We start from the raw sequence: 27471 nt of genomic DNA, 5'->3' as shown, positions 1-27471 counted from the left end.
TGGACACACTTGTACTTTGTAGAAGTTTGTGATGATGCAGTAGGTCTATGATGATGGAGAAACAGAGGGGTATGATGATTATCACTGTAGCTAGTTGAGAGAGGTGACTGCGTCACCGGAAGTTGCTCCCGATTGGTCAGTCATTTCACAGAGCTCCAAATACATTGTATGTGCTTGACAATGGAGCCATGAGCTGGGTTAAAAACATTACCTTCTGAATGATGAATAATGAAAGATCCCTTGCCCATCGTTCATACTTTCTATAGTTTCTAATGTCCATCAAGAATGTAAGATACAGAGCAGGAGCTCGCCAGAGTACCACAAGAAGGGAACAAGATTAGAACCACAATTCAAATCTTACTTTTTTTGCACCAGGTCTTTTATAAGGTGTATGGTATACATGTTCAATCAGTATTCTTATTTCACTTTTACTTCACTGTTAAACAGAGCTTCTGGTTGTAAACAAAGAATGCACTGATAGTGAAATTTAGATTACTCTGTAAATGTATGTGAACAATCTCAATAGGCCTGTCTTCATTATCTCAAGATTGCCAAATAACTCGCTATTTCTGATTTGGGAAATAATCCCAAAGTTACAAATCGCGTCTTCATCAGCTGGAGATTTGACCTTGAAACTTGAGCCTCGAGCTCAGGAAATTAGCTCAAGATGTTTTGCTCAGCATTCACGCATTGTGCGAGTCTTCGGGCTGGTGAAGACGCACAAAAAAAATAGCGGAATATTTTGCAAACTAGCACCAGATATCTTGGGATGATTATCTCGACCAAATATCCTGCTAATTGCAACTTCGGGCTGATGAAAACACAAATTAACTGGATAATTTGCGATCGGGATAGTTCAAATAGCGGGATATTTGGCAATATCGAGCTAATGAGGACAGGCCTAGTATGAATTTACGCATGCAGGATCCAGAAACATGGAACGGGATGCGGTCATACGTCCCATCAACATTGTGATGAGAATCATGAGATGGCTTCGAAACAAGTTTGGCAGTATCCCAAGAATCATAGGATTCCCATATAATGGACTTCTATGCATTTGATGAAAAACATTGGAATTCATGTTGTTTTTTTTCTTCTTACTTTATAATGTAACTGCAAGTACAGTGTATGTGCCTCCTTTTTGCATTCTCTCCTGAGTCACCTCTCACCGTTTCTCGTTTCATGTTGGTAATTCTGTCATTCATTATTCTATCTCCCTTGCTGTCTATTTCGCTCTATGTTACATTATGTATGTAATCCAATCCCCCCCCCCCCCCCCCCCCCCCTCTGCCACCCTTCTCAATCCTTGATTCTCTGTTTGTGTGTGTGTCTCTCTCTCTGTCTCCATTTCCCCCTTCCTGTCTCTCTCTCTTTAACTGTAAGTCTTTTGTCATTGTCTCCCATCTCTCTCTCTCTCTCTCTCTCTAGCTCTCTCTTTCTCACTCTTGTTGTCTTCATTTACATGTATCTCCATTTCTGTATCTCTTGGTCCCCTCTTTATCTCTCTCTCTCTTTCTCTTTCTTCCCCTTCTTTCTGAACAGTTCTTCAGCTGTATAAGAGGCTGTCATGCACACATCAATGCTACACATTTTAAGAGGAGCTGACATTTAATATCAATTTTGATGCAAAACCTGAGGGCAATCATAATATCTCCATTTCAGTGAGTTTTTACCGATTGATGTGCTCTCTAAAGTTTAAGATATTGGAAAAGAAAAAAAGCCCACAACATTTTTAATGAAAAAAAAAATGAATTTCTGCCCCAGTCCATAAATCATCAATATTACATCATCAAAAATTCAATCAAACTTGTTTCAATATGATCAATATTAAATTGTATCCATTCCACTTCCGCGTTCATTTACATTGCCAAACCACACAATCTAGAGAGGCGTGACCGACAATCAGTCAAAATGGACATGCACGTTCATGTACATGTAGCCGGATACCACTAAGTTTGGATGGAGTCTCGCTTCCAGAATCAGTAGGGTCATCGTACTTTAAATTACAAATCTGTTCAACTCCATTTTGTATGATGTAAAATCATAAATATATACGTAATATGTAGACGATCATTATCTCCTTGCAGATTGGACAATCAACATTTTAAATCAGTGGAAAAAAAGTTGTCCCTCCTTGATTATTGGTAAACAAGTTTAAAGAGGGAAATTTACCTTTTTCTCAAATTTTGGCATAAATCAACCAAAAGCCTGCAAAGCACTACATATGCTGATGCTTTGATATAATGATATTGTATACATCCATGCTGTTAACTTATGAAATGTATCTATTTGCCAGGTCATATTGATTTATAACAATTTCTGCTTTAGGACCCCCCTCCCCCACCCCTTCCTTCTCTAAGAATTCTTCTCCCCATTATCCCATAGCTGTCATCTTTTGATCTTATTTAAAACCCTCTTTTCCAACCCCAACACACTTTCAGCTGTAGTACTCTCCTCTCCCACCACCCTCCCCAAAGGATTAAATGTATTCATGCACATGATGGTACTATTAACAGTATTAACAGTATTCAGACAGTTGAATACAGTGTCCATGTGATTAGGGAAGTGAGGAAGGAGTCAGGGTTCATAAAATCCTAAATTTGCTATTGGGGGCCAGGAGCAGGGGGGGGGGGGGGGGGGAGTTCTCATTTTTTAAGGATAAACTACCGGTGGTGCAATGGGGGTTTCAATCTGAATTCCATATAAATATAATTCTGTCATGCTGTGTTCCTATTTTTGTTAAATTTGTTTTAAAGCATAGCTAGTGTGGGCATTTATACTCCTCAAGACTTATTTTCATAATTTTCCTTTCCTTTTTTTCGAAAATGATATATCATAGGAAACACCTTTAAGTAATAGCTACACGTAGAAGTATTAAATATTTTGCTGACAAAACAGTACTTTCTTACAAGTGATGAATATTAACTTTGTATAGAAGACCAAAGCAGTAAACCTATGTAAATATTGTACATATTATAAAACATGTTATATATTATATATATGAACATAAAATGACATTAAACAGTAAATGTTTCCTTTTTCTTGCCATATTTAAAGTATAACGTAGCCTATGTGCAAAATCCTTAAAGAGGTGTACATATTAATTTATGCATGCATTCCTTATCCGTTTGAAGCCAGAAGGTCGTTAACTCATATTTATAGTTTACACAGTGAGTTCCCTTCTACATCCAACCAGGGGGGTGTTTCATAAAGATCCTAAGTTGAACTTATCTCTAAGTTGGACTTAGCAATTATGAAAAGCCATTAGCATCCTTGAAAATATTTTGTAGAAGTTATTTTAAAAGGCATAAAATGTTGATTCAAATCATTCACATTTTCTAATATCATGGGAAATTTCATGTTCTTGATGTGGAATTTATGAATAGTCTAAAATACTTCAATTTTTGCCTTTCAGTGTACTTCATTATAAGGTTACAAATGGCTCTCCATAATATTTAAGTCCAACTTAGAGTTAAGTTTGACTTGGAATCTTTATGAAACACCCCCAGATGTTATAAAGTTATTACAACCTCTGTGTACTTGTTTATGCATTGTATGACTTGTATGTATAAGAATTAATTTGAATTACACCGCCCCCCCCCCAACCCCCACCCATAAAAGGTAATATTGAGTGTTTCTGGTACAGGTAGAATATTGCCATTTTGAAATTTATTATACACATGTTCAAGCTACATGAAGTGTCAATTCTCAATCAGTTGTCATGAGGTATGTTTTCGACCTATCAATTCGGTATGAACTATATTCATGTATTTTTTTTTTGAAAAGGTAACAAAACCATAACAAAATCACTAAATATTGTTGAATACTTTAAAAATACTAAAAACACCACTTCACATCCCTTTATTTTAGTCGCATTGTTGGGGTGCTCTGTCATGCCATAAATGATTGGTGGTGGAAAAAATGTAACATAAAATAAAGTACATGTATATTGAAGTAAACTGTGCTGAAATTTCATACATGAGACAAATTTTGCAACACTGATTTTCTTGCATCATTTGTGGAAATAATTAATGAAACATTTTGAGTATTTATGCTGTTTCTTCTGCAGAATGAAAGCCTGTTCATTTGTCAATAAAGTAGAAACCATTTTTCTCTGACATGTTGCATATAAGAATATTTTTGTGTTTTGAGTATAATGTTGAGTGAATGTGATAAGGAGAGCACGAGGATAATGATGCACGTTTTGCTGGTGCTGATAATGATGATGGTGTTATGATAATCATGATAATGGTTATGATAATAATGATGATGATCAAGAGAATGATTATAAAGACGATGATTGATAACAATAATGATCATGATCATGATATTAATTATCATGATCATAAAAATGATCATGATCATGATATTAATTACGATGATCATGAAAATGATGATGATGATGATGATCATAATAATAATTAGGGTGATCATGATCATGAAAATGATGATGATCATGATAATAATTATGATGATCATGAAAATGATGTTGATTGTAATAATAATAATGATAATAATTCTGATGATCTTGATAAGGCTTAACAAAAAAAGATGTTGTATTGCCCTTACAAGGTGCCAAAACATGGGTCAGTCGGTCAGATTTTTTTTTTAAATTTCCCCCTCATTGGCCTGACATTTCTCTTTTTTTAATTTTATTCATTAAACATTTTTTTCCCTCTAAAAAATGGTTAAAAAAGATAAAAGCCGATCGTAGATTTCAAGATTTCGGGGTCGGTCGCAAAGGGCAATACAACATCTTTCTTTTAACGCCTAATGACGATGATGAGGATAATGATGCGATTGATGGTGATGATGATAATGATTATGATGATGATGATGATGATAACACAGATCATGATATATGGTGATAAATGTTGTTTTCCTTTACAAGCCTTGGCCAGCCCTTTTTCTGGTAATTAAAGTGTAATCCATAATTTGTTTGTATGTTTTACCTGACTGCAAAGAAAGAATATGTAAGCTTGTAAGTAACAACCAGGGGACCGACGGCTTTAAGTCCCCTCCGAGGGACTCGGTACCAGAGGGCACTAGCGCATCGACTTGGTATTTGAACCGGGACCTCCCAGTTACAAGATCACTGCTCTACCACTGAGCCATCTCACCTCCATAGTTAAATCATGATTTCTTCACAATTTTAAATGATTTAATATGATTTAATATTACACTCCCCTTATCTAGAGGAATGATAAAATAACTTGGCTCTTCACTTTCTTTATTCCAAATCCATCAAGGCCTCTTAGTTCTTTATGATCGTGATAATTCTCTTGAGCTCATGAAACCAGATATCGTATATCCGGTTATTGATGATAAGAGGATTTCAGTTTCACTTTTTTTTCTTCTTTCTTTTCTGGTCAAAGTTGGGACTCTACCGAACTCGAGATGTCCAGTGCGTTTCCTGGAATGAAATAAAAGAAAATGAAAAGTAAAACCAGGATGAATCTAAATCTAGATTGTTGCTAAGCAATAATCAAAACATTGCAAAAGATAATTAGGCCTTTTGTGTGTATATATAACTCGTAATTACAGATAAAAAATAGGATGGGCACATGAGATGAGAAGAGAGAGAGAGAGAGAGAGAGAGAGGGAGAGAGAGAGAGAGGGGGGGGTGGGATAGAGAAAGGGAGAGAGAGAGAGAGAGAGAGAGAGAGAGAGAGATAGAGATGGAGGATAAGAAAAGGAGAAACAGAAACTACTTGATGGGAGAGGAAGATGCACAGAATATAGAAGGTTTGATGAAAGAGAGGATGAACTAGATATAGAGAAAAATAAACAGTGGACACGGGACACATTTTTTGATTAAGAGTATAGGAAATCTCTGGAGCTCAAGTGTTTCTACACGTATGCAACTGCATATATACAGTGTGAGTCAAAAAAAATATTACACCTAGAAAATTGCTAATTATTTTATAAATCATCTATTAACAGTAAATTATTATACATCTTATGTGTTTTATCCCAAATCATTTGGTATCATTTTTGTGCGGTATGATAGACAGTGGTAAAAACAGGCGCGGATCCAGGGGGGGGGGGGCTTAGCGGGCCTTGCCCCCCCCCCGCAAAGAGAGAGAGAGAGAAAAAGAAGGGAAAGGGAAAGAAAGAAGAGGAAGAAGAAAAGGGGGAAAAGTAGGATATCGGAGGGAGGGCGAAAGGGCCTTTCCTCCCCCCCCCCCCATCAAAAAAATCAGAGAGAAGGAAGGAAATGGAAAGAAAAAAGGAAAAGGGGAGATAAAGGGATGGAAAAATAGGAGAAAAAGAAAAGAAAAGAAGGGGATATTACTATTAGTTGCAATTTTCCCGCCAACAAGTTGTTAATCGGGGGGAGGGCCAAAAGGCCCTTGTCTCCCCCCTTCCCCCACCCCCGCCCCCAAAAAGAGAGAAGGAAGGGAAAGGGAAAGAGGAGAGCTAAGTGGGAATAAACAAGAGGAAGAAGCAAAGAAAAGGGTGAAAAGAAGGAGAGATCAGTTGCGATTAATCCCGCCAACAACGCGTGGATCGGGGGGGGGGGGTAGGGCAAAATGCCCTTGCCACCCCCCCCCCCCCCTCCAGCAAACCTAAAAGAGAGAGAGAAGGGAGGAAAGGAGAAAAGTAGAGAAAGGGAAAGAAAAACAAACAGAGAAAGCCTTGTAGGGGAGATCAGTTGCGATTTTTCCCGCCAACAAGTTGTAAGTTGGCTTACTTTAGCCTCCCCTCACCCACTTTGAAAAACGGTCAGCGGGCCTGCATGTAAGAGTGGGGTGATGCAGACTTTTTTGTCTGCCCCCCCCCCCCCGCCCCCCTCCCCCGTTTTTGCTGGTCAAATTACTTATGCGATAAAATTGGCAACAACAGTAAAATTTGACTAAATGCCATTTATAATACCAAACATAGAAGAACGAGAATATTTGGCTCGCATAATTTCAAATTTGGGACCCCCCCCCCCCTCCCCAAGAAATCCTGGATCCGCGCCTGGGTACAAATAGATCAAAATTGTACAGAAATATATCACATTATAGCATACCATGGCCCAGAAAAAGGAGTTTGCCAAAGCAGGGCATAACATAAACATAAACGTACAGTTATTGTACAGATACAATAGTTATAAAATTGAAATTAATTAGATATAGGTGTTTTTTTTCTTCATATGAGAATGATGTGGTAAGAAATATGGAGACCTGCATGGAGTATATTTATGACCATGGGCTTCAGACTAGAGTCAGTGAGAGAGTTCAAGTTTAAGTTCAAGTTCAAGTTTATTTGTCTTTCTTCCAACATAAATGTAATACAATTTAACAAATGTATAACATGCAAAGTATATAAGAGGAACACTTATAAGAATCAAGTTCATACAATGCATTTACATGAGAAAACAAAAGAAGAAAAGACGAGGAGACCTAATTAAAGCTTAGCTTGTAGAGGTCAGGTCCCTCAAAAACAATAACATAAACAACAAGAAGAGAGAGAGAGAGAGAGAGAGAGAGAGAGAGAGAGAGAGAGAGAGAGAGAGAGAGAGAGAGAGAGAGAGAGAGAGAGATAGAGATAGGTAAGAGAGTTTTGGAAAGGAAGCAAAGATGAGAGAAGCGAAAGAAAGGATCAAGTGAAGAATATATAAGTGAGAGGGTATTTGAAGGGATTCAAGGGAATGATTGATGATTGGAGCAGAAGTCTACCTTGATAGGTTATTGTGCTTATAGAGTCATAGAAAATAAGTAATATCTGAACATATAATCAGAATAATATAGACTTTTTAAGCTTCGATATTAAATTCACTAAGTTTTTAACAAGGAAGAAGGAAGGAAAATATTGTGTCATGAGTGTCATTACAAAATCATGTTTATTGGACGCCACAAAGCTCTTTCTTTTGTTTTGTTTGTTGTTTGTTTGTGTTTGTGTTTGTACTTTCTCTATAATGTTTTGTTTTCGTGTTTTTTTCGTGTTTTTTAAAAGACTAAGTGTATATGGTTATTTTTTTTTGTCTGTCTTTTACAAAGGTTCCAATTAATGGGTGTTAGATGTTAAAGTGTTTATTTTCTCATGTATATTCAATGTTAATTTGAATTGAAGTGATTACACTAAACTGATGTTGATTTTTTTTTATTCCCTATGAGTTGTATGACTTGTAATGTACCTACAATTATACTATATAATTATCGATCTTTGTTGAATTTTTATTTGTAACACCTGTGAATGATGGGAAAAAAGTTTCGATGTAATTATTGGTTTCGCATTAACATTCTTTTATGATCATCAGTCCGCAGATTAGATCTTCAATCATCAAAAGATGTAGATCGTTAGACTCCTTACTAAATTAGTGGTGATTGATTGATTGATTGATTTTTATTTGACAAGCTTCCAACATACAACAATATATAATAATAACAGATCAGAAATAAGTCAGCTTGATCAGGATAACCCACGAAAGCTCGAGAGCTTATTTCCAGTGGGGTCCCTTACAGACATAAAATTAATAACTTAAAATAGTAATAATTATTTACAGACAGATAAGAAAAATAAAAGAATTACTTATTAAAGATAATAATAATAACAACATTAAACTGATGATAGAAATGATAATAAGTACAAGAAGAAAAGGAAGAAAAGGAAGAAGAAAAAGAGGCGGAGGAAGAAGAGGAAAATAATGATGAATTTGTAGAATTTCTATAACGTACGAAAATATAAGTATATACAAAATGAAAAAGTATGAACCGGCAGAAGAATACAAATTTCAATCATATAACATGTCATTTACTTCTCTTATCTGACTGTCAAGTATTAGGTATTCCTTTAATTTCCTCTTAAAATGAGCATAGTTTTCTATTTCCTTTACACCATAATAACAATAATAATAACAATATTATTAGATATATTTCTAGATATAGAAATATACCCTTTTCACTATTATCGTGCATCAAAATTAGGAGGAATATTCTTGAAGCTTTCTTATCCCATCGTATACCCCGCCGAATAAAAATATATAAAAAGTAAAAGAAAGAAAAAGTAAAATGCCCCTGCGCATTAGACTAAATACTGATCAATTAAAGCTGGACAATAGACTAACCTGGGTTGGTAAAAGCTAAATATTTCCTTCAGAAACGACGTTTAAAACATGGATATGAGAAAGTAAGTGCGAGTGTATGTTATATTCTAAAAGTTTTCGGCTATTTAGTAGGATTTTCGTTTTATTATGTCGGACCACATGTAAGATCCAAGTTCATTTAATGAGCAAATATACTAGAAGTTTGCGGCCTACGCCCTGTAAGTTTGTATGTGGATTTCATTTGTGTTGTCCGACGTGTTAAAATGTGTGTAAGCGCAATGCAGATATTTGCACCGCTCTGAGCTGCTCTGAAGGCCGGAGGTGCCGTGGCGTGACGGAGTAGGAGGCCGAGCGAGCGCGGACGCGGACTCCACTGCCAAGGGTCGTAACAAGCAAGGGAGATATACTAGAGTAAAGGAGCCGGTTTTCGGCCACTTAAGACAAAATCCTATTTTTTGGACCCTTTACTTCCTATTTATTATCATTTTTTGTTCAAATCATGAAGCAAATATTATTATTATTTAAACAAAAGAATCCCAGAAAAAAATCACGAATTGCCATGACAATATTCATTTCAATTTTCACTGTTTCGGAGTCAGTTTTCGGCATAGCGTACCAGTTTTCGGCCGCATGTACAAAGTCAATAGGAAGCGCGCGCACGTGCCGTGCGTTTCCGCGTTGATCTATAGCGCTAGCGGGCGGAGCAGATATCCCACGCCGGAGCTCGCCTGGCCGAAAACTAGTACTGCGCTGATCGGATATTGGAATCTGAATTAGACAGAGATATCGTGTGTGCGTTGCGGTGTGCGGCTGCATTGATATAATACATGCGATGAGATACTTTTGAGCTTGCGACTAGCACAAAATCGGGCTCTAAATCTGAAAAATACTTGAAATAAAGCTCATTTTATGGTACCCATATTTCTTACAGACACGCGTAAGATACTCGATTTTTCAGATTCGGGTAGCGGGACCGACGATTACATCGCTAAAATGTGATATTTTACGATATATTTTTCATTGCAAATGTGGTTCTTCAGTGACACTGGCATGGTATGGTATGTGTGGGATATGTGTTATGCTATTATGCGATGTATTTTAGAGGGATTTTACCGTGCATCCAACCAATCGGCCGAAAACTGGAGCTGGCCGATTACCGGCTCTTTTACTCTATGTACACTTGAAGTTGATTTAAAATCAAAAGTGGCAATGGTGAATGAACCAAAAATTTCATTGATAAAGAAAGTAAAGAGCACTAGTAAAGAGGAAAGAGACATGAATATAAATGATTGAAAGAGACACAAAAATGACAAAGACAAACAAATTTAATAATTATTTGTAGTAATGTGAGATAGGTCTAGTTGCCTCCTGTGGCTGGGCCTGGTTGTTGTTGTTGTTGGTAAATGTTTTATGGCGTTCATTCAGTATTGAATATATACGCCATAAACAACGAAAAAAATACACGGTGGCGACGGGCGATTCGCCCCCTAAACCTCTGAAATCGCCACAGTAAAAATCAAGACGAGGGCGAAAAAAAATCTATATATATAATGAAAAATCGCCCCCGCCATAAATTGATATTCCTTAGGAATTAGTAAATCAATTTATTGATGTGTCTGAGTGAAATCTCCATTCCAACTACCAACTCCTAAACTAGAAACTTCTATCAACATTTTAAAAGTTTTGTGGTTGAAGCGGATCGTCGGTCGTACCTACCTGTAGATCTACACACAGCGCGCTAGCGGTATCCGCCTAAGCTCTTGGGCGGCCAGGCCCCCGATGGAAATACAGAGTACATATCGTGCACGTGTATACGCAGTTCGCACACATTCACAACACAGAAAGTAGCTCAGCTCCAGCGGCGCGCATGCTCCTAGTATGAAAACAAATAAGTATTGGCGAGTGACGAGTGCTGAACTGCTACTGCTAGTGACCAAATTGGTACTTAATATGTTTATTTTGTTTTTTTTCTGACCCAAATTTTTATCAAGGACAATGTAATCCCATTAAAAAAAATGTTACTCCGTCTAAAATTGTGTTATTTATAACTTAAAACCATTAAATGCGAGTATATTTTTACTGTTGTCCCACCTACCGATATATTTGTTATAACGAAACATGCAAAATCAATGCCGGATTTTTTCCCTATAAAATCGGTATAAAGCTAGTTTCGTAGACAGAAATTGAATTTTGTTATAAAAAAAACGTAAATAAATATATAGTAGATGTTCCTAAACCTCTGAATTTTTCTTACAACTGTTAAATTAAATTATATTATTTATTTACTATGCCAGGCACATTGTCATTGATGCCTGAGTGATGGCATCAATTTCAGTCTACGAAATTAAACTAGCTTTAGCTTGGCCTTTAGAAATAGAGTCTATATGTGAAAAAAAATATGGCCAGGATTTTGCATGTTTCGTTATAACAAATACATCGGTATGTGGGACAACAGTAAAAAAAGTCATTCACATTTAATGGTTTTAAGTTATAAATAACACAATTTTAAATGGAGTTACATTTTTTAAAAATGGGATCGCATTGTCCATGCTAACAATTAGGGACAGAAAAAAAACCTAAATAACATATTACCTACCAATTTGGTTGCTGGAAAAACACAACTTATCGTTACAGCTTACAATTTGGCTTGAAGAAAGTAGCCCTCTTTTTCAATAGGAGCCCCCACTTTTCCTAAAGTAGCCCCTTGGTTTTTTTTTATGCAATGGGGTAAAGTAGCCCCCATAAAAAAATTAAAACTTGGCCTGCGTGTCAGTGATAATATTTTCTTACGATATGAAAAACGAACAGTTGAACAAAACTCTCCTTTCGACAAGTTTTAGTTACATGTACATATAGATCTAAGCCACACGTTTAGCCCAAAGTGAATAAATCATGGGTATCTGAATATGTCTGCAATACTCTACCTGACATATGTACATTACAACTGTATGTATATTTGCCTTTGCTTGGAATTTAAGTAGGTAAAACCATGTTTTTAAAAAATACAACCTTAAAAAAAAAAGCCCCCCTGAGCTCCAAAATAGCCACCGCAAAATAATTAAGGGGGGCTATTTTTTTGAGGGAAAATCTGAAAAGAGCCCTCGTAAAAAAAAAAGTAATTTTTTGGTTGGCCATAAATATCTTCAATTTTATAAGAAAATCAGTTATAGAGTCTATTCTTCATAAGAAAACTGAGAATAAAGATTTGTAATGAAATAATTAATAAGTAATGCAATTTATTAGGAGTCTCTGGATGGTTTGCAACTTTGTGTTTCTGCTTTTTTTAAAGTTTAATCTGGTCAGCCCGGTTTCGATTGCATGGAAACTAGCTTTGCCCGATTTGAAACAGGCTTCTCGGCTACTCGGCGTGCGTGCGCATTGATCTTTTTATTTTGTAACGCACGGTGCCTAGACCACTCAGAAACACAGATACACCAAATTGAGACACATCGTACAGAGGCGCTCCTGAAACCGAATTTCCATTCCATTCAAGTAAAATGTTATACAAATCTTATCACAAAGTCATTATCATTATTTGTAAGCAAACATTAAAGTGGGCTTTTTGTTAGTATCAATGCATAAAAATAGAACAAATTGAAATATGAACGTCTTTCTTTCATCATATTAAAAAGGGCCTATATAGGCCTATATATTACATACATACAAACATTATTTCTTTATTTATTCCTCCTTTTATTTTCTTTGGGAGAATTTTCTAAAGAAGTACTTTGGCTTATTTTACTTTACTTGTAGGTAAACTTATTAATGAGGTCTCTTGTTTTATTTGAAGCGACCTGTTCTATGGATATATAGTAGGATGGCATATTGACCCTTCTGTGAAAACTTGAAAAGTATTCTTTTTGTTTCTTCTATTGTTTTGGTGTCTAAATCTGAGAAAAGCATCGATGATATACTTATTACAATAAAATATAAAATGTTCTTCTGTTTCACTGATGTTACAATATTCACAACATTCTGTTTCACTTAAACCCACTTTAGCCTTTTGTTGATTCAGTTGAAGAACACTCATTCTCAATCTATGTAATATTACTTCACTCATTGTATCTGTTTACCTTGATTGATATACATGAATGATTCTCAAATCGTTTTAGAGGTGATTCTATCGTTTTCCATCTTTCTTCCGGGCCTGGGTTTGGCACGGGCTATTGTACGGTGTGCACTCTGGCCTCTCTTGCAATGGCTTGAGTGCACGCTGGACAATGGCCTGGGCTTTGGGTTCAGTTGCAAGAGGTGACAGCTTTCACATTACTGGAGAGGACATTACTGCAGAGAAGTCCAAAGTGGTGCATGTGCATAGTGCAGTGGGCAATTCACTGAACACCATTTTTGCTGATACAGATCATGAAGTATATAATTATGTAATTGTTTATTTGAAATTTATGATGTTTTTAATATACAATTGTTTTTAGTTTTACTCTTGTGCTTCTACAGGGGCTGTTTTGTTGCCTGTTTTGTTTGTTAACCCCTATCCTGTGTATTTACAAGCAAAAGATTTTAGTTATTAAATCAGAATCTGGTCATATCCACTTTTGAATGGCTTGACATTCCATTACATTTATATACACTAAACTCATTATAATTTGACAAATAATAGCTTTGCAATTATGTTCATTCTTTATGGGATGTCGTCTGCTTGGGCAGTATTGGTCCATATAGTGACGTCATTAAAACATCATTATTTTTCCGGCGAATCTCTCGTATATCCCAGCTGCTCTGGAGGTGGTTGTATTTGTATTTTTATAAATCACCTGATATGTAGTTGACCTAAAACTTGTACGATGGCCATCTGTTAGCTTACCAGTTTCTAGTGATACATTAGTTGACATATTTGTGATTTTCTTTGAATTTCACCTTTAAAGAAACTTTATAAATCACAATTTGTTTTACCTTAATTGTCAATTTGTTGTACTTAGTTTTTAAAAAGTTAGATTTCCTAAGATTATTCCTTTAATTCATATTTTTTTTTTTAAATTTAAAGAGGGAAAAAAGAGAAGATGAAAGAAAGTAGAATGTAAAATGGGTGAGAAACTTAACTGTTTTTAAATTCTGTATTTGGCACCCATAGCTTAATGTAATCTTATATCTACATGTACATTTGAAAAGGGGGGACTGGGAGGTCTGAAATTGTTTAGTAAACTGTTTCTCAGGTAATTAATTATCTGATGTTTCTTTTCACAGAGAGGAGAGTGCTGAGTAAGAAGAAAAATGGCCTGATTAAAGAACAAAAGAAAGAGTGACAGACTTGAGAGCTCTTTTTCTTCTAGTTTGTGTGACGTCACAGCAGCAATGAACCCTTAACGCAAACAGTGCAATTACCTTTGACATTCCTAAATTGGACAGAGCAAGAAAAATAAGACTGCATAGGTCAAATCTATTGCTCCGGCCGTTGAATAGGGAGCTCTTTCAAAAGAGAAAATGAGAGAATTGCAGAAAAGAAACAAGATTTTATGAATGTTGTAATACTTTTGTAAATGATGCCATATTTGTGCCTTTTTTATGTGCTTGTGCATTAACATTTAAATGAACTTGTATTTATATGTTTGGTATCCTTCAACATACTACAGAATTTTTGAGAATCTGTCTATAAGACATGAAATGGCACATTCCAAATTTAATTTCATTACCGTTTGATTTGATAAAGATTCAATAAAGATCTCACCTTTGTTGGGTTAGAATTATAAAAAAAGTAATAAATATATATCAAAGGTCAAGGGTCGCATTGTAGTGAGGAAGCCATGGCTGTGCCGGAAGGAGGGCTCCCTCTGACGCCCTTCATTCATCAGGTCGGGGGTCACAGAGGAATCCTGCTGTACGATAAATGCACAATCTGTAAGCCAATGTTCGAACGGGAGATCCGGAATTACCGTTACTTGGCTCCTATCATGGGAGACTTTGTACCAAAGTTCAAGGGTGAGTTAATAGATGATTATTTTTCTTATATGTAACTTGGGTATGATTTGTGAATTTCCATTAACTTAGAAATAATTTCTGAATAATAGACGCCTTTTCAAGCTGAGTTACATATTTATAGTTAATCTCTGATCCTTTTGACCAAAGAGACAACAAAATAGAAAATAAAGGAAAGAAAGACGAAGAAAAAAAAAGGGAAAAAAAGAAGAAAAAAGGAGAAAAAAAAAGAAAAGGCAATTTTATTTTTACTTCATAGCAAAACGTTTTTTTAAATATCTGCTTGCTTTTTCATACAAGTGTTTGTTTCTTTCAGAAGTAGTGTTTTTAATTTGAATAAAATTTATAATTTTGATTACCGGTAGCAGACATAACCGTAGTAGTGAAATTAGAATATAACCTATTGTCAATTGAAAGAAGAAAAACAGATTCATGTAGCCTTTAAAAATCTATATCCTTGGTAGCTTAAAGCTCATCTGTACTAGTTTATAGGAGGGATTAGACCACACTGCAAGGTCACTTCCGCTCTCAATTAACATAAGAAAAAGAGGATCATGGGGGACCAATGGTCACAGATTAGGCATTGTTTTCTATACAGAGGGAGCAAGTAGCTACAAGTAGTACAGTGTGGCTTTAAGACCCTTCTTTCATGTTAAATCTTGTATTCCCTCTCTAGGTGTTGTTGAAGTTGTCGTCGAGAAGGACAAGGAAGACGATATAACATACAGGGCTATCACAGCGCCCTCTCTCAGGCACATTGACCATGGTACGATCAATGGTAAGGTGTCAAGCAACATTGAGTTGGATCTGATCTCTTCTGTGGACTCAAAATGCAGTGTGACTGATGACATGTACAAAGGAGATGTTTATACTAATCACAAAACCCACGTATCCTCCTGTTGTGATGGCCGGTGCATCCAAAACAACAACAAGAATTCACCTTGTCAAAGGTAAATGCACCATTTACTTAAAATGTACCTGATTAACTTAAAATGTAACAGATTAACTTAAAATGTACCAGATTAACTTAAATTGTGACAGATTTACTTGAAATGTACCAGATTAACTTTAAATGTACCATTTCCCCCCCCCCCCCAAAAAAAAGGCTCTGTATGTTAAATACTGTGCTGTATTCAAAATAAGAGCTCCAAATACTATGGTGTACTTCTGTAAAGAGATAATATTGCAAGTTTAAATACTCTACATTAACATACAAATATATATGCAAAAGTGACTCGTGAGGAGACTTTTCAAAGCACCTGTATGCGCTCGCATAGAATATGGCTAAAATAGAACCCAAATCCAACTTGGGTTTTATGTTATTCTTTATGTTCGTCATACTCCTAAACTGTCAGCCCTTAGTATGCCAGCTTAAGTTTTATTGAGATAGATTCTTGCTGTACTCATGCTAGTATTTCTATTTTATTTGTATTTATTTATTTGTTGTTGTTGATTGGTAACCTTGGAGATTAGTAGTAGCAAGGAAATCTGTTGAATGAAACTTATTAAAGGAGAAGTCCACACTGATATTAAGTTGGTTTTAATAGAAGCAGAAAAATGACAGGAACATGTCATTTTAGCAAGTTCGGATTAAAAAAAAAAGTAAGTTATAAATTTTTGAAGTTGTGGTCAATCAAACATAAATTGGGAACTACAGTATATGACGTATCTTGCGAACTTCCCTCCCATTTACTCCGCACAAAAAATTTCATAAACTAACATTTTCTTTGTTATTGTCATGGAATCATTTTTTTTCTTTCTTTCTTTCTTCCATACAGGGGTTGTATAGAAACATATTTGCAATAATTATATTGTGTAAATGCACTTTTCAAGAATAGAATATTACAATAATATTATTATTATCATTATTACAGCTATTGTTGTTGTTATTGTACAATATATTATTATTATTATCATTAGTACAGCTATTGTTTTTGTTGTTGTTGTTGTAATTATTATTATTATTATTTATTTTTCTTCTTCTTTTTCTTCTGCTTCTCCTTCTTCTTCTCCGCTTATTTTGCAGAATATCCCCAAACCCTCAGTGCCTTGATGACAGCCCTCCCCTGCATGGACCAACGAGAGGAAAGGTTTTTGAGGATGCGACAGACTACTCCTACCTATCACGGGGCAATGGTCTGAACCCATGGAGTCTGAGAGTTCATCAGGCCGAGGCTCTCAGGTTCACCATGGGGGAAAATAGACCCTTCAAGATACACGCTGGTAAGAATGATGCTTGATTTGATTCTCCTATTTTATCTTCTCTGGTCTTCCTTTTCTTCTTCTAACCTTTTCTCCCATTTTCCCATTATTCATACCTTATAATAATAATATTCCGCTTTTATATAGCGCCTAATACAAATGTCTATAGGCGCTTTATAGATATACTATTACCCCGGTCATTTGATTCACTACTTGCCTGCACACACTGTATGCACAATCTCCACTCCCTGGGGAGCATTCCAGCCAAGCGTTACTTGATGCTCAATAACTGTTTGACCAACAATGACAGTCGCAGCCTACCTGGTACCCATTTAACACTGTTCTTCTCATTTTGTTGTTCTGTCCCCTTCACCCCTTATTTATTCATAATCATACAAGGTACATGTGTCTCTTCCTAGCCTGTCTTCTTTTCCTACCGTTAATCATCTTCTTTAAATACTCCTCATCTCCTTTACCATCCCATTTGCATCTTATTTTTCCTTTTCTTGATTTTCTTTTTTCTTTCCTCTACATACTCCTTCTAATTACTTTCTTTTTCTCTTCTCGTGCTTTCTTGTATTTCTTTGTCTTCTTCAACATATTCATCTTCTTCCTGTATAGTACATGGACAACTACTTATACTCCTTGCCATTTTTACCTTTCCCACTCCAACTTCTTTTTACTCTAACTTCTTTTTACTCTATTTTGGCATCTTATTCCCTCTAGTCGATATTCATCTTGCATTTTCTCAACTTCTCTCTTCTTTCCCTTACAAGTCTGTTCACTGCATAAAATATATATATATTCTGACATACATGTTTGACATATGGTTGTGAACAAAATATGTTCATTTAGACTGGAAACTGGCCAAGGGGCACCCTGCAGAATACATAAAATATGACCTTTATCATTGACTGGTTGTCACGCATTGTAATTTAATCCTTAAGTAGTAGCCCATTGACTAAGTAGAAGGGCATTCTTTTTGGTTGAGGGCACATGGTAAGATCCATTTCTCTTTCTGCAATATGAAGCTGTGTGGGTGTGTTGACATAGGTACAGTTTGCGTCAGTAACTGATGATCGATGATTGTCCGTAATTGATGTCTTTGTGAGCTCAGAATACTGGTAGTATAAGTGGTCTTTTTAATGCAATTCAATGTAATGTAAGGGTAGTAGCAGTAGTAGTATTACATATGTAGGAGTTATGCAGATGTGAGACTTAACAAAGGCAGTAAAAGGGTCATCAAGAGTGCATAGCACTTTCTTTCTTGACCTTTCTGGATTGGTACAACTCTACACTCCCGTAGGCATAGCCAGGAGGGGCACTAGTGGGCCATGGCCACCCCTTTATCCCCCCCCCCCCCTACGAGCATTATATCTGGTGGACTGAGTCTCTCAAATAATCCAGTTTCATTTCTTCAAACCCAGACTACATGCTCCTTGAAAATGTGACAGTGGACTACCAGTGCCCGTCCGTCATTGACCTGAAGATAGGCACCCGTTGCCATGGTGATGACCTTTCGGAGGAGAAGAAGCAGTTGAACATTGCAAGGGCCTTAGAGAGTACAACCAAAAAACTAGGAGTGCGCTTCGGGGGCATGCAGGTATATGTACTTCCAGGGGTTGTGCCAGATTTATTCAATGGGGGGGGGGGGGGGGGGGGGCAGATGGGAAAAATGTCAAGATATCGAAAAATTAAAGGTTTTCCACATTACTGCTGTGTTATTTGTGTCCAAACCCCTGAAAAGCAAAAAACAAATACCGCTTTATAAAATTATGAAATAAAAATGTAATGGTACATGTAGGTAAATAGGAAAAAATAGAAATAGATAAATAAATGAAATATTTAGAAATTTGAAAAGTGAAAAAATAAAGATTTTGTAATTATTATTATTATTATTTTTTTTTTTGTTGGGGGGGGGGGGAGGGGGTGTTTGGAAAATCATTTATTCTCAAAGAGTTTAATTTCTTTTAAAATTCTATGAGAGTATTCTGTGGGAGCATCTTTTTTATGTTACTAGAATTAAAGATGACATGGAACCATAACTACATGTACATACATGTATGAAACCATGAACTACATGTAGCCTTAAAATGCCTGTTTAGTTCTGCAAAATTGCACTGCGATAACTTATGATGACAATCCAGTTCGGCAAAAGAAATAACGCATTGGAGTGGTGAGTGAAGAGCTCTGATTAAGAGAAAATACATAATTACTGTACAAAGGACAATTTCATTGCAAGTATATAAAGACCTCCAGTGAATAAAAATGTATTTCTACATTTCACTGATCACCAGTAACCATTTTTATTTGTTTGGTTTATTTCATAGGTATACCAAGCTGACAAAGGCACCTATGTATGCTGCAACAAGAAATATGGAAACAAACTGACCGAGGATGACCTTCGTTATGAGGTCGGCAGATTCGTCTATGACAAGCACCAGCACAGTAGGAGGATACGAGCTTCCATCATCCGGCGCATCTCACAACTCAAGGAGCTCATCTCGAGCATGGATCAGTATCGTTTCTTCGGCTGCTCGGTGCTTATCATATATGAGGGCATGGAAAAGGTCGATTCTACTACGCAGAGTAACGAGGTGAATGGTTCAACGGAAGTCGAGTCGGCATTGAGCAAAGGAGATGCGGAAAGTGGTAGGTACAGGCCTGATTGCAACGACGAGGCCCGCGACCTCAGGACAGAGAACGCGAAGAGGACTGATGAGGATGACGATGATGACGATAACGATGGCGTCTTAGTGAAGATCATCGATTTTGCGCATTCGTCATCCGCTGAAGTAGCTGGAATGGATGGGATAAATTATGAAGGTGAAGATAAGGGTTTTGTGTATGGTTTAGAGACCCTCATAGAATTAATACGAGAAGGTCCTGCTAAAACGTAGGTTAAATGCAATACATCTCTTTCCTGTACTATTTGAAGGTGCACACTTAATATTATATCAATATATTATGTATTAGAGGGAGAAATGAAAGCAAATATATTTATATTTATGTGTTTGAAATAGATTTTGCACTTTATATAGAAAGAGGGCTGTGAAGTAGATATTCATAAGAACCATTCACTATGTTATTCAAAATTAGCTTTAGACTGTAGATTACCTATTTTATTCGGCGATGACTACCAAATATCAAATTGTATTCAATATGCATTCCATAGGAAGCTGAAGGCTGGGTTATGATATTGCGAAGTACATGTACATGCAGGCTTTTCTTTTTTACTAGGAATGATTAGGAAAGCTTAAATTGCATAGATTTTCTCTCTCACTCTGTCTTATCCAAAATGTTGGCTAGTGTATTTGATCTACTTTTTAATTACATTTTACAAATGGGTATACCGACTTGAATTTTGAAATTATAAAAACATCTCCTCCAATTAATTAAAACCTCAGAAGTCTGATGATTTTTTTTTTTAATGACTATTACAACTCTCATTTTATACCAGTGCTGTATATTGATGGTCAGTGTACTACAGATTTACAGGTAAATAGTAGCCTTCCTCTTGTATTGGTAATAGATGTCTTCATTAATACTTTGGTGGAGATCTACTACTATGCCTCAGTACTATTACTGAACATTTTCCTACCTTTTCTTGAAATACTGGTAGCCATTTACATGGTTTATTCAATTTCCTATAACTTTCATTTTGTTAATACATGTATAATACAAGTTTGATGCAAAACCAGCAATTCGCAATATAACCTTTTTTGCATTTAACAAAAGTTTCTAGCCACAAAAATGCCCAAAATTAAGAAAATATAACCTCTTTAATGAGTTAAAAGACCTTGACTTCCCTTGGGGAACTATACTTCTGTAATATACTTCCCTTTAAAGGTATTACAAAGTTTTGGGAAATTTTGAAAATTGGGTGGGTAGTGAATCTTTACAATTTTGATATATTTGGATGCCCCCGTGGATGTATTATAAGCACTAAAAAAATTAACCCCTAAAACACTTCTGTTTTCGAGAAAAATTGAATATATTACCGGTGCTCCCAGTAAATTTTGATAAATTTCAAATATCGCCTACGGCCGTACAACGGTGGCTGCGACCATGAAAATCTCAGAATATGTAGTTGTGATATATAATTTCCAAACGGGAATAGCTACTCAGTAGATTTTAGTCAAGAAACATTGTTTCATAGCTAAATTGATATCTTGACCTTGAGAGGGAGCTATACAACATAAAGAGTTTATTATTTATAATTTCATAACTTTAGACTCGATTTCAATCGTGACAACGATCAATGAATATTGTAGGAACGCATATGCTTCCAATATGTTAATTTGAACCAAATTCACGACCCCATACCAAAACTTTGTAATACCTTTAAACTACAATCCTTTTTAAGTGTTTGCCAACTTGTCACTGGGGCACATTTTCCAAATCATACAATTTCACTTCATATTGTTTCAAGGTGCCCAATGTCATGTTCATTTGAAAGTCAAAATTCGTACAGATATCCTGGTACTTTGTGATTTGGAAACCTGGCTGAATTTTGATTTACAGTAAGGCACTCAAACTGAGGAAACAATGCACAAATGATTATGTCATAAAGCTGGGCTCGATTATACAGGCACTCAGGGGGGGGGGGGAATATGGCCGCCTAAAATCTAAGTTTGGCCCCCAAATTTCAAAAATGTTAACATTATGCTCATGCGTACAGACTTTAAACTTAAAATGATTCAATCCAGATCCCCTTTTAAAAAAAACAAGAAATAAAAATAGTGTTGAGCTCTAACATAAAGCTTAGTCATTAGAACTATAATTTACATGTAGGGCCAGTTTGTGGTTATGGGTGGAACTGGGTTGTGAAGTAGCTATCGTCTGGGACTGAGAGTTAGGGTGTGTCTTTGTGGCATTCATGTAACCTGGCGCTCCAAGGCATTTTGTACAGTGGAAGTTTAGAAGGTTATTATGAGTTACACTGGCCTCGCTAGATTCATGAATATGCTGCCTTTCTGTGTGTGACGCGAAGGAGTAAGCACAAATTGCAATAATTTCATCCTTTTTATCATAAGAAACAAATTGTTGTACTGTATCTCCATATGATTAGTACAGTGTTTGCCTTTATAAAGCTACAAGTGGGATAAAGCAAACAATTGGGAGAAAGCAAAGGCCTTGGAAAAATACTGCCAATCCTCAGGCACTACCGTATATTATGTCTGATGTTTTGTTTTAGTCTGTCCATATCAGAATTAGTATTATTCTTTTCACAAATGTTCATTATTTTGTCAAAAGAGGTCAGTATATAGGTGAGGATAGCATGGCCTTTATTCAGTTGGTCACACCATCGCATATATTCTATTGCTTTTACGGCCAGGGTATATATATATAAGGATGTGGTAATATTTGATTTTTGTAAATTTGTTTGTATGTCAGAAACATAACTGTATTTTTTATGCAGATGCAAAGGAGTTAAGAGCAGGGCAGCGTTTCATGAAACCGTCATAAGTACAAGTTCACCGACATCCCATTAAAACGTGTGTATTAAGTTTAACACACGTTTCAATGTAATGATGACGGTTTCGTGAGACGCTGCCCAGGCCGATATTCATGAAACTTACTAGCTACAGTACATGTAGCTAATGACATCTATAGGCTATAGTAGATAATTAGCTTTTTAATTAACAACTAGGCTTAGTGAGGTTCTATGAATATTGGCACAAGAGGGCATTTCATTTCCTACTTAAGTTAAAATTTGTTAACTCTTTGATATTTTCTATGGGTCAAAGGCCCTAACTACCATATTGTTAAGAGTACCGGGTATATGAGGCATATATTCCGATACTGTACTCGTGCCCAGAGTCAACTGCAGCAATCCGTGCTTGTTCCATGAGTCGGTCGAAGTGGGGAAGGAGTTCATTGCAAAGCCTCAGATGTTTATTTAAAATGCTTTATTCATGTAAATCATAATGTGTAATTATACATTTTTAGTAAATAGTGTTATCTTGCGAATCATGAATTATAAATATACACTTTATACATGTAAATGTAAATTAAGAATAGTTTGAATTTAGAAATGAGTGTGTATGTGTGTGAACAAAATGACTTAAAAGCATGGTATCCCTGTATAAATGGGAATCAAATAACGTACATGGACTTGTACAGAACTGATTACCGAGCAATATTTTTCTCTTGATGTTTGTGTCAACATTTATTGTAGATGTTGGAGACCAAATGTCCCCATTGCCTTGAATCAAAAACCATGTGCCGTATTTTGGAAGAAGAAATATTTTTTGGAACAGAGTGGAATTGCATGTAGTTCATGTAGACAGTGCTTAATGGCCTAAAAACTCTTTACCCGCCTCCCTTTTTGTGTTTGTACGTTTATTTTTGGTTTGACCATATGCAATATTTCAATACACAGTATATACCTGTAGTGCACCATGTTCAAAATGAAATACATGCATGAGCAAAAAGAGCAAAATTCACTCTAATTCCGATGCATAACTCCACGTGGCAAACACAATATTTGGGATACATAATATCAATGAAGTTTCTGTACTTACAAAATCATTTTGTTCTCAAATTGGCAACCATTTTGCTACTTTTTATGATATCTACTTACATAGTTTCTTCGGGGCTTTATTGTTGTTGAAAGAAAATTCTCTGCAAGAAAAATGTAAGTGTTGCAAAGTTTAGAAGGATGAATGTCCTTCTATTGATACAGATCTTACTAAGAAGAGTCAAAGAACTAAGAGAAATCAATGAAGTCTTGGAGAGCAGAAAATTAGATGCCAATAAGACAATGATGAATCATGAATGTTGAAAATCAAGATCTCTATATTGTTGGGAAACTCGGTACAACGACAGCTCTTTAATCTTTTTTGTTAAGTCTCACAAGCTCTATTGTACTTTAAAATCATTCATTTGTCATGTGCTATGCACACCACAAAATACATCTCAACTTTAAATACTTAATTAATGCTTCATATTGCTTCATATTGCATGGCAATACTTTACACCTCAGGTTCGTGTCAGCTCACTGTATTTCTGTCTTTTGCTGAATAATCCATTTGTTGTAGGAATTATTATATTGTCTTTGTTATACTTGTTGCAAGGTAAAGGTGGTAAGGACGATTAATAATATCAACATTGATTTAAATCATGAATTTATAATCTGTTAAATTTATTTCATTTCTTTTTTGTCTTTAAAGTTTAAGAAAGGAGCCAGAATTGATCAATCCAGCAATTTTCAAAGGACTCTTTTAGTAAAGATGTGCAAGGACCCAAAATTCTGCTTCATAATTTGTTATATGCGTTAGCTTTTTTTGTATTCATAGGTGTCAACAATGGAATCATGTGACTTTATATTTTCAACTTACTGGGCAAGTCCATCTTGATATGAAATTGCAGAACATATAGAGAAATAGATCAGTGAAAGTTGGAGCAAAATCTGATAAAAAGTAACAAAGTTATTAATTTTTGAATTTTTAATCAGTCTAACACACAAAATCTTACAAAGTCCTCTCCAATCTCAACTAAAAAAGAATCTCACATTTCTCTATTTAGTAAAGAAAATGTTTGATCATACATACCCCCTAGATACAATCATTGTACATACCCGGTATGTTTCTACACATCTCTCTATGACAATATTTATATATGTATATATATATATATATGTAAAATGTAAATTATAATATGTAAAATCATAAATGTAAATTATGAAATTTGCTGAACAGATCAAATGGAAGAGGACCTAGCAAGATACTTCATGCCATTGTGAATTTGTGGTTGATTGAATTCAATTTTAACTTATTTTTTTTTATCAGATTTCGCTCTAACTTATACTGAACTCTTTCTCTCATTTTTTCGCTTTTTAAAACCAACTAAATAGCAGGGTGGACTTTCCTTTTAATGCAACACGCATGTATAAGATTACATGCTGCATTATCTAGCAGTAGAAGCAATACAAACAAGGCCACAAGTATACAGAATCTAAAACAAAATTGGGGTCAGCTAGGTCAAACATGTCTGGAGTTTAAAGTATGTGCAAATTTATATTTTTGGAAATATGTAGTTCTCTTGTAGCTTGTAGATATCAACTTTTGCAAATGTAGCTCTATTGTGGTAAAACTGAAATTTATGAGGCTTATTGACAGTATTTATGTTTATGCTGAATCTTAATATTTAATACTTGCTGAATAATGAATTTTGAAATTTTATTCATACAGAGTTTGATATTGTTCAAAGCAATTGAATCTATCCTTTCAACGGTTTGGCAAATTATGAAAATCATGTAGAGAAGGAATTCTAAAACTGAATTGAAATCATGTTCAGTATTCCAAACATATATTGACTCATGTTTAAATTGGAGTATTTCCCCCATATTTTTTGGGGTAACATATATTCTCTGGTGTGTAGATAATTTTGTTATATTTTATATGGCTTATTTACAGTTAATTCTGTTGTGTCTTAAACTCTTAATTGTGTAGGTGGGGGCAATGAACTGTGTGCATTATGTTATTATTGTTTCATTGACTATATTATGCCAGTTTGATCTGTATTGTTTTAGTTTATGCTTTTTGACATCCTTGTAGTTTGAAGCTATTTACCCCCCCCCCCCTCCCTCTTAATAAATGAGTGCATTTTCAGACCATGATATGCATCGCTTTAATGTACATATACATTTTATCATACATGTTCTTTTTTTAAGATAAGAGATGTGGGAAAAAATAGTTCTGCAAATTATACGCAACCTCTATGTTCATTGCAATTTTTTGTTTTTGTTGAAAATGTTATTTTCAATTATTTTTCATTGTAATTATTTGTGTTTTGTAGAAAAAAATAAATACTAGAAAATGTGTATACCTTGGGGTAGGAATATATGGAGGTGTTAATTCACTATGAACATGACGGACAAAGAAAGCGGACAAAATATAGAGTTTCTCATTCTACCCTCAACAATTGCTGTGGTAGACAAAGGAACATCCCTTCACTGCTATGATGTAAAAATGTGTAGAACAGGTGAATATGCTTGTGACACCTGTTCTACACATTTTTACATAATAGCAGTGAAGGGATGTTCCTTTGTCTACCACGGTAATTGTTGAGGGTAGAATGAGGAACTGTATATTTTGTCTGCTTTCTTTGTCCGTCATGTTCATAGTGATTGTGGGGACAATATTAAAACAATTGAAATATAATGATAATTGTTGCCTTTAATATATATATATAATATAGATGTCAAAGTCATGTTTAAAGTATTGTAAGTAATTATATATAGGCCAATAGTTTGTTTTCATATAGGTACTCAAATTCATTCAATTGTCATCTCAATTAAGCCTTTTCCTACATATACCTTACAAGGCAATTACTATTTGATTATGAAATTTGCCTCGAAATGCAATTTAACTTTAATTTTGTCAGTGAACTACATATTTTTATTTCTCAAATAATGCATACCTTTAGTACATGTGGATGGAAATAGCTCTGATTAGAAGCAGATTAATGAAAATTATTTACATGTTTGTATCGTAAAAGTTGAATAGTTCTGTTCTTTTTGCACTTGGGAGTAATTTCACTTTCTTGCATTATGGCAAGGATATCATGAGTCTTTCGATAGGTTTCAGGTGGCCTTTTGTCGGTAACGACATTTGTACAACTCTGAGCCCTAATTAGTCACAGAGAAGCGATTCTCCTAATTTTGTATCTATATAAAATAGAATGTTATTTTGATGTATGTATATGTGGCCTGTTTGTATTTTATGAGAAGATAACTAATATATGACTGTCAAATGAAAATCAAAACTATTTGATAACAATATCACCTGCTCGGAACTAGAAAGGTGTTGGCTTTATTCAAATTTTGATAAGATAACACCCTTCTAAGTTCTAACGCTCAGCCATCGGCTTTTAATGCTATTGCTATGGTGAGCTTGGGCCAGTAGAACCAAATGTATTATGCCCATATTCATAAAAGCAGACTGAATTGAATATGGCTTCACCTCGTTGTTCACTTATTTATGGAGCACCAGTTGTCAAGCTCTGTAGACCATAAAATCAATCTGAGGGCAATTTTAGTTCTCTATTGTATTGCCTTCTATAGAAATTACACGATTGCATCTATTTCTGTAAAGTAAACTCAAGGGCCAGTTCTATGTCCCATATATGCTTTTCACACTGGTGCTTAGCCCCGGACTATAGGTTGGGCTAAGCTTAGCGTACTTTTTGTTCCTGGGAAAGGTGCTTAGTACGGATTAGAACTGCATATGAAATAAGCAAAGAAAGTTAGTCCGGGGCTAACAAAAGTATGTGCTAAGCAAAGTACGGGGCTAAGCCAAACAAGT

At 35.4% G+C, this 27471-nt stretch overlaps 1 protein-coding gene and 1 long non-coding RNA gene across 3 annotated transcripts; one reads left to right on the top strand and one right to left on the bottom strand.

Moving 5' to 3' along the window:
• The first annotated feature begins 9003 nt into the window (after positions 1-9003).
• LOC585505 (inositol hexakisphosphate kinase 3) lies at positions 9004-20704 on the top strand. Of its 2 annotated transcripts, none has more exons than XM_030990057.1 (6): positions 9004-9114; positions 14231-14962; positions 15636-15909; positions 16986-17182; positions 18589-18764; positions 19492-20704. In XM_030990057.1, exons 2-6 carry the CDS (start codon positions 14788-14790, stop codon positions 20059-20061), a joined length of 1392 nt encoding a protein of 463 aa, XP_030845917.1. In that variant the 5' UTR covers positions 9004-9114; positions 14231-14787; the 3' UTR covers positions 20062-20704. The 2 variants fall into 2 exon arrangements, with proteins under 2 accessions (XP_030845917.1, XP_030845918.1); XM_030990058.1 differs by lacking the exon at positions 9004-9114 and adding an exon at positions 13286-13398.
• Positions 20705-20896: 192 nt separating this feature from the next.
• Positions 20897-21593, bottom strand: LOC115925967. The gene is made up of 2 exons (XR_004064898.1): positions 21504-21593; positions 20897-21002 (listed from the first exon to the last, which is right to left on the bottom strand). It is a non-coding gene; the product is annotated as an uncharacterized LOC115925967 (long non-coding RNA).
• Between the last annotated feature and the right edge of the window lie 5878 nt (positions 21594-27471).

The sequence above is a fragment of the Strongylocentrotus purpuratus genome, unplaced genomic scaffold (genome assembly GCF_000002235.5).
Source record: "Strongylocentrotus purpuratus isolate Spur 01 unplaced genomic scaffold, Spur_5.0 spur5_scaffold_19, whole genome shotgun sequence".
Classification (NCBI taxonomy): Eukaryota; Metazoa; Echinodermata; class Echinoidea; order Camarodonta; family Strongylocentrotidae; genus Strongylocentrotus; species Strongylocentrotus purpuratus.
This window is presented reverse-complemented; position numbering and strand designations above follow the sequence as displayed.